Consider the following 13,310-nt stretch of genomic DNA (forward strand, 5'->3'; position numbering starts at 1 on the left):
ACTCAACAGTTGTTTTTAGATGTTTTCTAAAATAACCCTAACACATACTTGATCTATTTTTTTCTGGGTGGGTTTGGTGGCTCCTACAAACACCACTACTCCACTTGTGATTTTTAGGGTCAATCTGCGCCTGCAATCAATGTCACACATGGTGGGTGTGGTCCACCATCTGACAAGTCACAAGTCATTCTGGACATCAAAATTATACTGTGCTGTCTGTACAGATGTTCCAATATCGCTATCGATAATTGCTGGTCTCGGATAATACTTGAGTTTATTCACCGATCCTATATCACGTAATTTAGCCCCAAAGAAAAATCTACTTTAAAGTAGTTTTATTTATGTTTTTTTCCGTTATGACAGTCAAACTGGATCATTAAAGAAAGTTCTATGGCGTTGATTGTTTGTTCATGTTTCACAAAGAGTTTAACCTGAGCCAGGCCGAACAACAAAGATAGCAATCAAATCACATCCATACAGGGATAGTAGTATACAGTTATTAAAACATAATAAAATGTATGACACAATGGTATGGAAACAGCACTCGGTACTGGCCGATTCACATTTCAGGTATCGGAATCGGTCAGTGCAGCCAGGTTCACAGTAACCTCCCGGAGATACTCACAGGTACAACACTGTGCACCTACTGCAGTATTAAAGTACAACATTTACTATCCGTTGTGGTGAAAAATAGGGCCCATGGGGTCAAACTAAATGTTTTCTTAAAACTCAATATATTTAAGTTGATAAACTGTCTACTACCAGCCATACATGTTGCATGTACATCACCGTCGCAATAGGGAATGAATGGGACTGGTGTGGAATACCTCTGTGTGTTTTCTTCTCTGGGGCTTCTACCCTGAAATCCATTTGCAATGTAGTGCAGCAAGGCACGTTTTCAGGAACTGTCTTTATGGACTGAAAACAGTACTATTTCCCTTCTGTCTCTGATGCTTCCTACAGCACTTGGTTGTCCCAAACAGCTAATAAAATGATGTGTTCCGAGGGAAGAAGGGAAAAGAAAAGCCTAGATTGTCTCTCTCTTTTGCCCCCCTGCCCAGCTTCATCCTCCTGTAAACAAGGAGTTTAAAAGAAATGGGTTTCTACATTTGTGTGTACGTCATTTATGCAAGCTAAAGGCCTCTCGTTTACTTTGCTTCAGTGCTTGACTTCCTGCAAAATCACTGGTGCAAAGAAACGAGAAGCGGAGGAAAGGACACAGTGATATGAGCGGATAACGAAAGAAAAGCATGTCTAAAAGTGCAGGAAGTGGTGAGAGCTATATTTTAGATGTTTGGCTGAACATTGGTTGGTTAGGTCAGGCTGGGATTGCTTTGGGATAAGAGGACCACACACAAATCCACAAACAGCCATGCATGCACAACCTTTCAGAGCTGTTTCTGAATATGTTTAGATGGCAATGTATATATGAGGAGACGTCTGTCTGTCTCTCTATTTTCATCACTCCATGCAGCTGTCTTTCTTTTTCTCACTCTCCTTCCTTTGAAATCTCCTCCCTCTGTATTTCTCCCTTTCATGCTCCCTCTCCTAATGGAAGTCTGACTCTAATTGTGGTTGTCTTAGTTCCTTTCTTCAAGCCATCACAGTCTGTTTCCTATCAAACTCCTGACTTTAAGAAGACTGATCCAGGGTCATTGGCCAGCCAACATGACTCTGCATCTGTTGCTTGTCAACCACCACAGGCGCACAGGTCTCAGATCAGCACTCTGATTTGAATCATAATGGCCCCTGTGGTCCCAGTGGTTCAAACAGCCAGACTAGGGTTTCAATCTCAACTTTTGCAGCCTAATATTTGCCATGTGGAGAGATAGCAGGAGCAGGCCTGATGAAATAAGCTCTTATGTTTGGACTGCGATCAAAAATGGCAGCTGTCTAACCTTGGTGTGTCAACTCTTGAAATGAGAAATAAAAATATGGTCTGCACACTGCACTCATTTAGAATCGTCCATTTAGAGAGTTACTGAGCAAAACGATGTAGCTTTATTTGACCTGAGTTTTGAAGAACTCCACTAATCACCCCAAAAATATTGATCTACCCCAAATTTCAATTGAGTCATGCCTCTGAAACTTTCTGTAGGACTTCTACTAGTCCAACACAGTGGAGACTTGTTCTTTAGTGACCCAACCTGGTTTCATTATGATCCAACATCATACTAGCAAAACACCTGTCTGTCCAAACCAACTGATCTACAATTAGGCTAGTCTACATCCACGACGTTCCACTTCCGGGATTGCTCTGATAGGATGTCCTGCTTCCTCTTCCTTTGTGTTGGCTTTCTAAACTCCGGTGGATTTCTGAGGACTATGGTTAACTGCTCCTCGGATCTCTGCAGGGTAAATCCAGACAGCTAGCTAGACTATCTGTCCAATCTGAGTTTTCTGTTGCACGACTAAAACAACTTCCACCAAAACAAGTTCCTTCCCGAGACGATTGTGATTGGTTTAAAGAAATGCCAATAAACCATCGTTTTTCTTCCATCCTGGAATGCTGTGTGGACTCACTAGACCCTCCTTCGCAGCGCTGTGGAGGAAGGTCCGGCAAGAGAGACTACAACTAGGCCAACTGAATCACAAACACTTTCAAAACAATGCTAAATATTAATCAGTGAAGTTAATGAAAATGTTCACACAAAAACTCAGTGTTCAGTTAGGTAAACATGGTACTTGGCCTCTGTAGATCAGGAAAGCCATATTAATTTTATTCAACATGTGAATGATTACGTCATCCCCCCCTGCTGAGTCTGGGTGGGTAGCAGAATCATAGTCATAACCTTATTAGGAACATTCAAAAGAACTAAAAGCTATATAAACATTTCAGGTAGACTTGGAGAACAAGTATCAAAGCTTGCAAGCGTGGCTTACTAGACCCCTGATCACGGCTCCTCCTGCAGCCAAAATGTGCAACTTTCTAAACAGCTGTTTCGCTTTCTAAATGTTCCGCTTTCAAAATGCCTCGCATAAGTTTTTCCAGACCCACGTTTTGTACAAACTAATAAATACTGAATCTCAAACTGTCACGGTTATATTTATCTTTTTTAATTCACAGATTGCTGACCTTCTCTTGTACTCTCAAACTTAATTGGCCTCTTTTGTGTTAATATCTGTCAGTTGCCGTCCAAGAGTAGATCAGATGTTAGGGTTTCGTGTGATAAGACACAGACACGAAAGGAAGGAAAGGTTGGACAGAGATGGAGAAAGTGGTGCGATTCCCACCAAGACTGGCTGATCGCATGAGGACAACCATTGGCACTGGAATCAATCAGAAGTTCAAACCTCAAATCTGCGCTGCTTTCCAAGTGTCAAGAGTGATCTCAACATTTATCATAAGCAAGCGACATGAAAAACAGCCACAGCTCATATATGGTGGAGTCAGCAATAGACAACAACCACAAAGGAAGTGAGGGAGGGAAAATAGTGGAGTGAAAGTGGAATGCATTGAATTGACCTGGTGTCACGATTGTGAGTTTCTGTTGTTAGTGTTTCCTGTTTTATTTTGTTTTCTCCCTAGTCTTGTTTTACTTCCTGTCTTGTGTTTTCCCGCCTGTATGCTTGTCTGCCCTGCCCTGATGGATTTCACCTGTTCCTGATTCCTTGTGTCACCTGTCCCTTGTTTAACCTTGTTACCCTGTGTATTTAGTCTCTGTGATGTCTTTGTCTCTTGTCGGATTATTTTGTTCTGTTTGCTGTGTGTACTGTTCCCTGTCGTTTATTTCCTTGCTGTGTGGATTATTAATCCAAGTAAGTGTTTTCCTGTTAAATCTCTTTAACTGCATTTGGGTCCAAGCTTCGCCTACATTCACCTCAGGACCTAGTTACCTGATACCTGGTCTCGCTTTGCTAGACCTTCCTCCACAGCGCTGCGGAGGAGGGTCTGGCTAGTCTATACAGCATTCTGGGATGGGGAAAAAAACGTGCTCTGGTGAATTTGCAGTTCTTTAAACCAATCACAATCGTCATGGGCGGCGCTAAGCACCGGACAGAACCACGGCGACTCTGCTAAATAACCTCGAGAAGGAACTTGTTTTGGTGGAACGTGTGTACGTTCTAAAGTTGTTTTAGTCGTGCAACAGAAAACTCCGATTGGACAGATAGTCTAGCTAGCTGTCTGGATTTACCCTGCACAGATCTGAGGAGCAGTTAACCATAGTCCTCACAAATCCACCAGAGTTTAAAATTACAACACAAAGAAAGCGGAAGGTAATGGCTGAAAAAAAGTGAAATGCGGCGGACTTTCAGTTGGCAAAGGAGCAATCCCGGAAGTGGAACATCGTTACTACCTAATACCGGACTAATACTAGTTCAGAAGAATAATGGAAAAATATGAGCAGGTATCTGAGTATTCAGAGCATGTTACCACACATGCTGCCAAGCATCTCCTGCAGCAGCTGGATGTTTAGATGGAGACATGGGAGAGGAAGTGCGGAAGAAAAATCCACAAGCTCTAATCTCACTTACACACAACAGTTTCAATTCAAATGCAGACAGATAATAACATCCAGTCTTTTACAAAGGACTAGGATTTGACTGATGTGGGTTTTGCAGACAAAACCCTCTTGTCTTTTTTTTGGATGAAGGAAAGATTACAAATGTTCTTCATTCATGTTAATAAAATGTCAAATGTCAATAAAAAATATAATTCAATATAAATGTCACAAAGCAGATTTTTCTTTGTTTGTATACAAAAGGGACGTATGAACCCAATAAATCAGTCAAATTCCAGTTCAGATTACCAAAACAAATGAAGTAGTCTCTAAAAAGGTTGCTAACGAAACAAAGTAAAGTCCCTTTACCATGTGTTACAGGTAAATACAATCTGGCTGCATACTCCTCTTCTCCTTCCTCCTCCTCCTCCTCCTCTTCCTCCTCTTCCTCTGAGTCTGGCTCAGCCACGTCGCCTAACAACTGGTTGCCATGTGGATTGGCTGATTGTGGATGTGATTGGTCAATGACAGATGATGGACAGGAGGGGGAGGGCATTGGAGAACCTATAAAAGAACACAACCAAAAAAAAAAAGGAATGATGAATGTGAATAATGGGTAATGGAAAAAAATTAACAACAACAGCAACCAAAAATCTTGAAAAAAAGACATGAGTGAGCAAAAAAGCATGGTGATGGTGTGACTAAATGCTGTGGTATGAAACTGATGGAGCTGAAGGAGAATTCCTGGTTTGGTATTGCCAAATGGAGTCACAAAGAGAGCACCAACACTCCAAGCTGCTTCCATAAACCTACACAAACACTATTTATTCAGGACTGTGTGCATGGGGGAAGTCCTGCAATCTTTAACCTATCCATCCTCCTCATCCCTCGTAAATCGGTTGGGTACCAGTTGTTTTTTTTACAATACCGGTACTAAAATGATACTTTTAAAACGGTGTCTAAACGATGTGTGAACTGATACTACAAGAAAAAGAAGAGCACATAACCGCAGGCGGTAAGAACGGCTTGTTTATTGCTAGGCCAAATGGTCAAATATAAAAAAAAATCACAATAACTTATTTCACCAGTCAATTGAAGAAGAACCACTAGATGGCAGAAGAGTACTTTACAACAACATTGAATACACCATCAGCTTACGAGGTGCAATTGAACGCACCATTAAGTCCCGTCGGTGTTTCTCCGACAACTCCAACTCAGACAGTGGCCACGGTGTTGCTAGTCTACTCTGTGTCTTTAGCTGCAGAGTGTTGTACGTGAAATACAGCCACACGTTAGACCGTTTAGCTTGCAGCAGTTTAACTGTGTTTAATCCACCTACTAGCTAACAGTAGGCTAACACTACCTGCTGCCAAGTGTAATGTTAACTAGCGGCAAGTGCACAATGTTTCTGTTGCCTGTAACATCCGTTTTGGAGAGCAGCGCAGGCATTTAAGTGGCCCTGAAATCTACGTTGTTATTCGGTAGATCCGGTAGATACCGGCCGTTTAGGCACCAGGTTTCGGTACCCAACCCTACTCGTTATCCCTTGCATTTAAAGGACAGAGAGAACTGGCTTCAGGTTTTTTGAACAGGCTGAGGTGTCAGTCTGTGCATCAGGCAATGTTGGCTATATGTTGTGCCTGTGTGAGACCAGACTCACAAGCAGAGTGCACAAAATCAATTGTGTATCGATGTGGTAACCTTGGCATTTAGTGTCTTCTGAATGTTAAAAGGCCCCGCTCTCTGTTTGCATATTTGTGTTTGGGAGTTTCTGTGTGTGTGTTTAGGCCAGACAGATAACTCTGTACAGTCTTGCATTCCATACAAATGTGCTAGCCCAAAAGAATGTAATTAGTTGTTGAAAAGAACAAACACATTTCATTAACAGCACTTGCGATGGTGGCTGGCTTAACAGATAAAAATGTCTTTCTAAATCTCTGTATCTCTCACATTTGCAAGCAAGGAGGGATAAATTGAAATACAAAATCAATGTTGGGTTATTTGCAGGAGAGGAATTACAATCTTGTTTGGGTGAGTCTTTCTATGCTGAGAATGCAACAAGCAGCTCTCTCTCTTTCTCTCTAAAACAACAATACATCTGTTGTATTTTTATTTTTTTTAAAGGAATAACAAAATGGTCAGAACATCACCCACTCTATATCTACTGCTTTCACATGCATGACTAGAGAAATACACACACTGAAGAAATATCAAACACACAGCCAGTCTTGTCCCTTCCAGCCATCCTGTATCCCATTCTGACATGCATTTGGGGTTTGGAAGTTTTTAGGCTAAAAGTACAGCGAAGTTCAGCAGGTTGGTGCAAACACATCCAAAATAACATGGTGCAAGTTGCTATTTAAATATTTATTAGAATGGCTTTTCTTCCTTTTTTTTCTTCTTTCACTAAGAAAGTCACATCACATGATTTGGAATTCTCTATTAAATACCCAACTCTCACTCTCTCCCCTAGAGTCATGTTGTGGATGGGAAAGAAACAGCCCAGTGGTGTTTGCTTGGGAAACTGGAACAACACAGGATTAGAGCAACATGTGGCCAACATTAAACCGCAGATACGGTCCACTGGTTTGACTACATACTAACCATGAATAATGCATCATTATTTTACACACCTGAATTTGATTTCATATTTGAAATATGTCATATTTCACTCATGCCTGCGGGATATTAACAAGCAGCAGCTTCTGTACAAGAAAATTACAATTTGCAATCCCAAAAACTACTATAAAGTACTAGATATTTAAAACCATGTAAGAAAAGTCTGAAGAAATACTGTATCGTCCTTGTTCCACAATGACCACTTGTTAGCCAAAAACACATTCATTCCATTCTTTCCTGCTGAAGAAAATAATCTTTAAAAACAGGTCACATATATAGTATATAGTTTTGTTTTTTCAAACACATATTTCCTAAAGCAGCAAGGCTCTCTTGTTTTTATCAAACATTGCTCAATCTGGAGGGAATAGGGCATTTGTTAGGGACTATTTTCAGCAGCGCATCAATCCACATATTGTGCTCAGGGAGTATTTTGGTGGCAGGACGGTGCGTGTGGGATTGAGTCCAAATAAACTAAAGTTTGTGTGTGTTCATAGTAATGAAGGAACATGTCACCCAGTGCAAGAGTGTGGCTCACCGATGTGTTTTTACAACAATTGAGCTGTATGGCACAGAGGAAGAAGATAGCAGGCTCTCACACTCACACAAAACTTGCTAGTAGATACGTTCACTGTTGTTTTGGCTCTGCACATGGGATTTGTTGACAATAACGAAAATTATATATAACATAGATTTCAACAGACTTGTCTTTAAACAAGGAACAAATAAACACATTAGTGTCATGATTAGAGGCCTTTTTTTCTTGCACTTATTCCGAACAGATGGGTGCGACTGAAAAACTGAATATTGTTATAGCACCTAGTATGGTGAATGAACATATCCCAGTACAATACCTTCATCTGCCTGCCTCTCAATATTTGCAAACCTTATCTTTAATGGAAAAATGGTTTTATTATGTTTTCATGTCACTAAGTTGTTTCAAAATCAAATTTTTTTTATATGTTCTATGCACAAGAAATTGTTGACAATCTCGCCATTGAAATTAAAAGCAGATTACAGTAAAGTGCCTCCTCGCAATAGAGTAAATGGATTACAATATGCTATGGTCAACAACCAAACAAAACAAAAGGCATCTGGCAGCCAGGAGTTCCCACACTGAGGAGCTACACATTTAGTCGTTCAAGGTCTCAGCCAGGATAAAGTCTCCGCCAGCGCCAAGAAAAGAGAAATGAGGATCTCAGTTTTCACATAATCATACAACACATGAAGCAATTACTGCAGCAAGTGTGCGTATTGTGTGTGTGTGTGTGTGTGTGTGTGTGTGTGTGTGTGTCAGAGAGCAGGCAATAAAACCATCATTTGCTGGTTTGTTCCTACAGAGAGAGGTGGTGTTTGTTGTGCCAAAGGGTTTGGATTCAGATCTGAGTCTAGTCTACTCTCAGTAGTCCAGCTGATTAGCCAGTACTGCCTAAAGGACACACACACACACACACACACACACACACACACACACACACACACACACACACACACACACACACACACACACACACACACACACACACACACACAGCTACACATGCACATGCATAGGGATGCATCACTACATACTAACCCTATTTTAGACACATGCACACGCAAACACACAAGGATCCTAAACACTCTTCCATACAAGAGCTAGTAAACACACAAACTACATGAGCGAGTGTAAAACCGGATGAGAGTGTATAAGAAATAATCCATCTACAAGCCACAAGGTAGGAAGAGTGGTAGAATAGAAAATATTGAAGCGTGTTTAGTGCTGACCGATGAATCGTATTTTAATCGTCATCGCGATATGAACATGCACGATGAACACATCGCAAAAGACTCCCTGAAATGCGATGAATAAGAACAATTATTTTATACATTACAAACTGGCCCGGGGCTAAGACTGTAGTATTTATCATCATGCTGCAGCCTCTCCCTGCTCTGTTTCAAGCTGAGCTCCACACACACACACACACACACACACACACACACACACTCGCACTACTGTAAGTAAGTGCAATAAAACCTTCACGAGTAAATAATACAATACTTTATCAATACACCTGTTCAACAAGCGAGACATGTAGGAAGCCGTATTTGAATCTGCTCTGTTCCAGTCTCTCATCCATGGCCGGTATGTTTGAACTAGCACAGTGCGCTAGCTCGGCTTATTGCCAATTGTGACAAAAAAATTGTGTGCTAAAAAAAAAGCTGTCTGCAGGAAGTTTTAACTGTTTATTTTAGTTTGCCACTTTTCTTAAAATTTGACAAATTCTTGTAAACTTAGCCGCTTTCTGAGACAAACCAGACTCTCCTCTCTCTTATCAATATGAAAAAATATATAATTTCAAATATTTACACACACAGACTCGAGAGCTGGGACAGATCGGCTGCTATTCATTGTGAATGGCTGAGCTACAGAGCTACAGAAGGTGCCCGGCAGCACTACAGAGGAAAGATGGGAAAAGCTGGTTTTAATGGCCGCAGAAACACCGTTTTTTACTCAGTTCCACTTCCAGTGCAGATATCTATAAGAAAAGCATAACGTCATCATAAAAGGTCTTTGCTGTTCGACCCCACCAATAGTTCCGATTCTTGGTAGCTCTTTTTTTCTTTGGCCTACGTTATCCCTAGAAATCCACCTGCATTGTTCTAGTGTTTGGGGAAAAAAACTCTTGGTTAACATTCTCTGTTTCTTCCTTCTCTCTCAGTCTCTCTGTTTCTTCCTTCTCTCTCAGTCTCTCTGTTTCTTCCTTCTCTCTCAGTCTCTCTGTTTCTTCCTTCTCTCTCAGTCTCTCTGTTTCTTCCTTCTCTCTCAGTCTCTCTGTTTCTTCCTTCTCTCTCAGTCTCTGTCGATCTCCATATCAAAGACGCCCTGGTAGAACACATTGTTACTGGGATTACAGAGAGAGAGAGGGAGAGAGACGCACACACTGAAATATTGCTTTTAGGCCTAAAGAAAAACCTTGCCTACTTCAACTCTAACTCATGGAATTCTGTGTGTTTGTGTGTGTGTGTGTGTGTGTGTGTGTGTGTGTGTGTGTGTGTGTGCATGTAGTAGTAAATGGGTCACAGGCAGATATTGTGATTGTCAAAAGGTCCGACGCAGCTGTCCAGTTTGCTCTGTGGGGACACGGTGGAGAGCTTGGTCATGATTGCCTGGGAGCCTGTTGTACTGGCTCAAGACAATATTCTTTTAAGGCTCTGATCAATGGAGTAAAAATAACTTTGCAATGAAATACTCAGTCTGTCAAATGGCTAGGTGCCTCCTGGCATCTCCCCGCAGTGCCTGAGGGAACGAGGTAACGCTGCATTCACATCATGAGGGAATAACCGGCAGAACAAATTGGCGTTTCAAAGACTTGGAAGAGTTCTAGTGTCTGAAGGGAAGCCACCAAGAATGCAGAAATGAAATTTGTAAGAGGGTTTGTTGCTCCTGATGTGCTTTTATTTTCACACTCAGCCCACATGAATGTAGTTAATATACATTTTGACAACACTGAAATGTCTTTTAAGAGTCACAAAATAATATGAGTAATACATTGTTAGACATGAATGGTTTGAAATTAATTTGGTGATCAGATCATAACCCAGTAAAATGTTCGGGGAATAGGCTGATTTTGTCTGCTATGATCAAGAAAAAAGGTAGTTATGTTTTCTTGTTACCACCGAAAATTGAAGCATTACAGTAACGTGTTATGAGAGAAGCACTTTAATGGCGTGTTCCCACCCAGACGCAATTACATATAAAGTCAATGCAAAGACACGAATAGATGCAAAATTTGCGGCATTCACGTTAAGTAAAATATTTTAACTAGAGCGAGAAATGCCAGACCTTCCTGGCTAGTCCATACAGCATTCCGGGATGGGAGAGAAATGTGCTCTGGTTTATTGGCGGTTCTTTAAACCAATCCCAATCGTCATGGGCGGTGCTAAGCGCCGGACAGAGCAACGGTGCCTCTGCAAAATAGCCTCGGGAAGGACCTATTTGCAGAGTAGAGCTGTGTTTGCGTATGGACTGAGCAGACAGAGCAGATTGAAATATCGCTTTCTACATGTTTATGCCGGTCTACACAGGTGAGTGTATTGATAAGTATTGACTTTTTACTCACAAAGGTTTAATTGTAGCCTATTTACAGAAAAGAGACTAGCGTGAGTTCATCTGCCCCAGCGGCCGTTGGTAACTCTGTATCCTTCCCAGTCAGGTGCTGCGTGTTTTAACGCACACACACCTCGGCTCAGCAGTGTGTGTGGAGCTCGGTGTACAGAATCCAAAAACAGGGGGCTGGGTTTTTGCTCTAAATGCTTGAAATGATAAATACATTTTTTCCTCTTTACATTTTGTGAATTCATGATTATTCTGCGGGCCAGACTAAAAGCTTTGGCGGGCCGGATGTGGCCCGCGGCTGCCAGTTGACGAAGGCTGCTGTAGGAGGTGCCAGAGGAGCCGGATTGTTTTTAAATGACCTGTTTCATGTAGTTCTACTGAAACATAGGGTCAGTTTCAGCAAATATGACAGAAAGTCAGTTTTATACGTCTTACCTACCTACTGCCTACTTACCTACCTTTAATGGCAGTACACTGATCCTGGACAATGATCACTTCATTCAAGTGTATCTCCTACCTCCATTACTGAAATCAATGCTGAGGAAAGGACTGACAGAAGGCAACTGAAAACTCACTGGAAGTGCTTGTTTCTTACTGTTTGTTTATTGAGACAAGGACAGTCTCAAAGCTGCCACCTGGACTGAAGAACAGTTGGAAGTATGACGAACGGCAAAGCCAAAACTAGTCCATCTCTTCTCAAACCATGGAGAAAAAACAAGCAAACAAACAAAGCTGCAAGCAGTGCAACAGGCACATTCTGTTGCATGACTTACTACTTATTGAGAATTTTCCCTTGTGTGGCTTGTTTATTGGGTAATTATCTTATTATCTTGTCAAATGTTTGCTTCTGTGGAGGCAAAGTTAAATATAGTCTTGAAAAGCAAAACTTCACTGCAGTCCTTCTGTTGTTTTTCAACAGAGTGCTGAAGACATTTGTTTGACAAAAACAGGACATATTTAGGGCCCCCTGTGTACTTTAGCAATGACTGGTTTATGACAAAATCTGCAGAGCTTTTTAACCCCCATAGCCTTGTCACACAAAACAAGTGCAACCTTAGATCTCACCAAGCTGTTGTAGAGAGAGAGCGTGTGTGTGTGTGTGTGTGTGTGTGTGTGTTTGTGTGTCTGTATGTTTTGAACACCTGGCTCCTTCAGTGCCTCCTCATTCTTCATCCCTGCTTGGCTTGGTTTTGGCACGCCCGCCGCGCCGCGCGACGCGCGCGCGCCGTTTTGCCGCGCCGCACGCGGGGCGAAATCAGCTCGCTGTAGTGTCCTGAGATAGCGCCCTCTGAATTCTCTCTCACTGTGTTCTTGGCCTCTCTCTCCAGTCTTGTTCTCTACTTTTTATCCCTTCTCCTGTTTTCCTGTGAACTCTCGTCCACACTGGTCACCCCCAGCTGTGCGGCACAGTAGGTGTGTGTACTTTGCTTTGTAAAGTTTCCCTGGATAAATCAGTAACAGCTACATTTACATTGTAATGCAAATTGTCACAAGTAAGCTACTAAATCTTGACACTAATTGCTAACTGGGAAAAAATTAAGGACAAAGGATGATAATAATTAATAAGTTAATTTAAAGTTAGGATAAAATATACTACAAAGATGTTTACAGACAGTACACAAATGTGGGGTTTTCCTGTTCTGTAGCGAAACAGCATGTGCAGAGGACTGATAGCGATGATGATCAATAGCAGTGGCACAACAGTCACTTCACCACCTGCTCAAAGTTCTGACAAAAATCATCACAACTCACTCTTTGGACAGTATTGGAGCAAAGCAATTTTGTAAAAACCAACTCTTCACAGACTGGAGTCTCAACCCCATTGCACCTAATGGATTTGAGGAGGAAGTGATAAAAATGATGATCCAGCAGAATTTCCTGCGCCGCCGGAGGAATCCTGGAAGTGGAACGTCAGACTAGTCGTTGGCTGACATTTTGACTGGTACGACTGTATTTCCAGTCACAGACATCCTTTAGAAGAGTGACTGCTGTTGGACATATTTACAAACAACTTGGCATTTTCAAACTATGAACTGAACCCATAAAGTTAAAAATATGAAACGTGCATTGGACTGAATATGTTATCAACCATTGTTTGTTTAATGAATTAAACTGACACATCTAATGATGGTTTTGGAAGTTGTGTCCAATTT

At 41.5% G+C, this 13,310-nt stretch overlaps 1 protein-coding gene across 9 annotated transcripts in view; it reads right to left on the reverse strand.

Moving 5' to 3' along the window:
- Positions 1-13,310, reverse strand: part of tenm3 (teneurin transmembrane protein 3) — a 294,603-nt gene that overhangs the window by 195,694 nt on the left and 85,599 nt on the right. For 6 of the 9 annotated variants that reach the window (XM_039800511.1, XM_039800500.1, XM_039800504.1 and 3 more), the window contains one exon: positions 4,812-5,006. The exons of the other annotated variants lie outside the window; for them this stretch is intronic. In XM_039800511.1, the coding sequence (XP_039656445.1) occupies positions 4,812-5,006 (195 nt within the window). The remainder of the gene's footprint in view (positions 1-4,811; positions 5,007-13,310) is intronic. 9 annotated transcript variants of the gene reach the window in all.

This window comes from Perca fluviatilis, chromosome 1 (genome assembly GCF_010015445.1).
Source record: "Perca fluviatilis chromosome 1, GENO_Pfluv_1.0, whole genome shotgun sequence".
Classification (NCBI taxonomy): domain Eukaryota; kingdom Metazoa; phylum Chordata; class Actinopteri; order Perciformes; family Percidae; genus Perca; species Perca fluviatilis.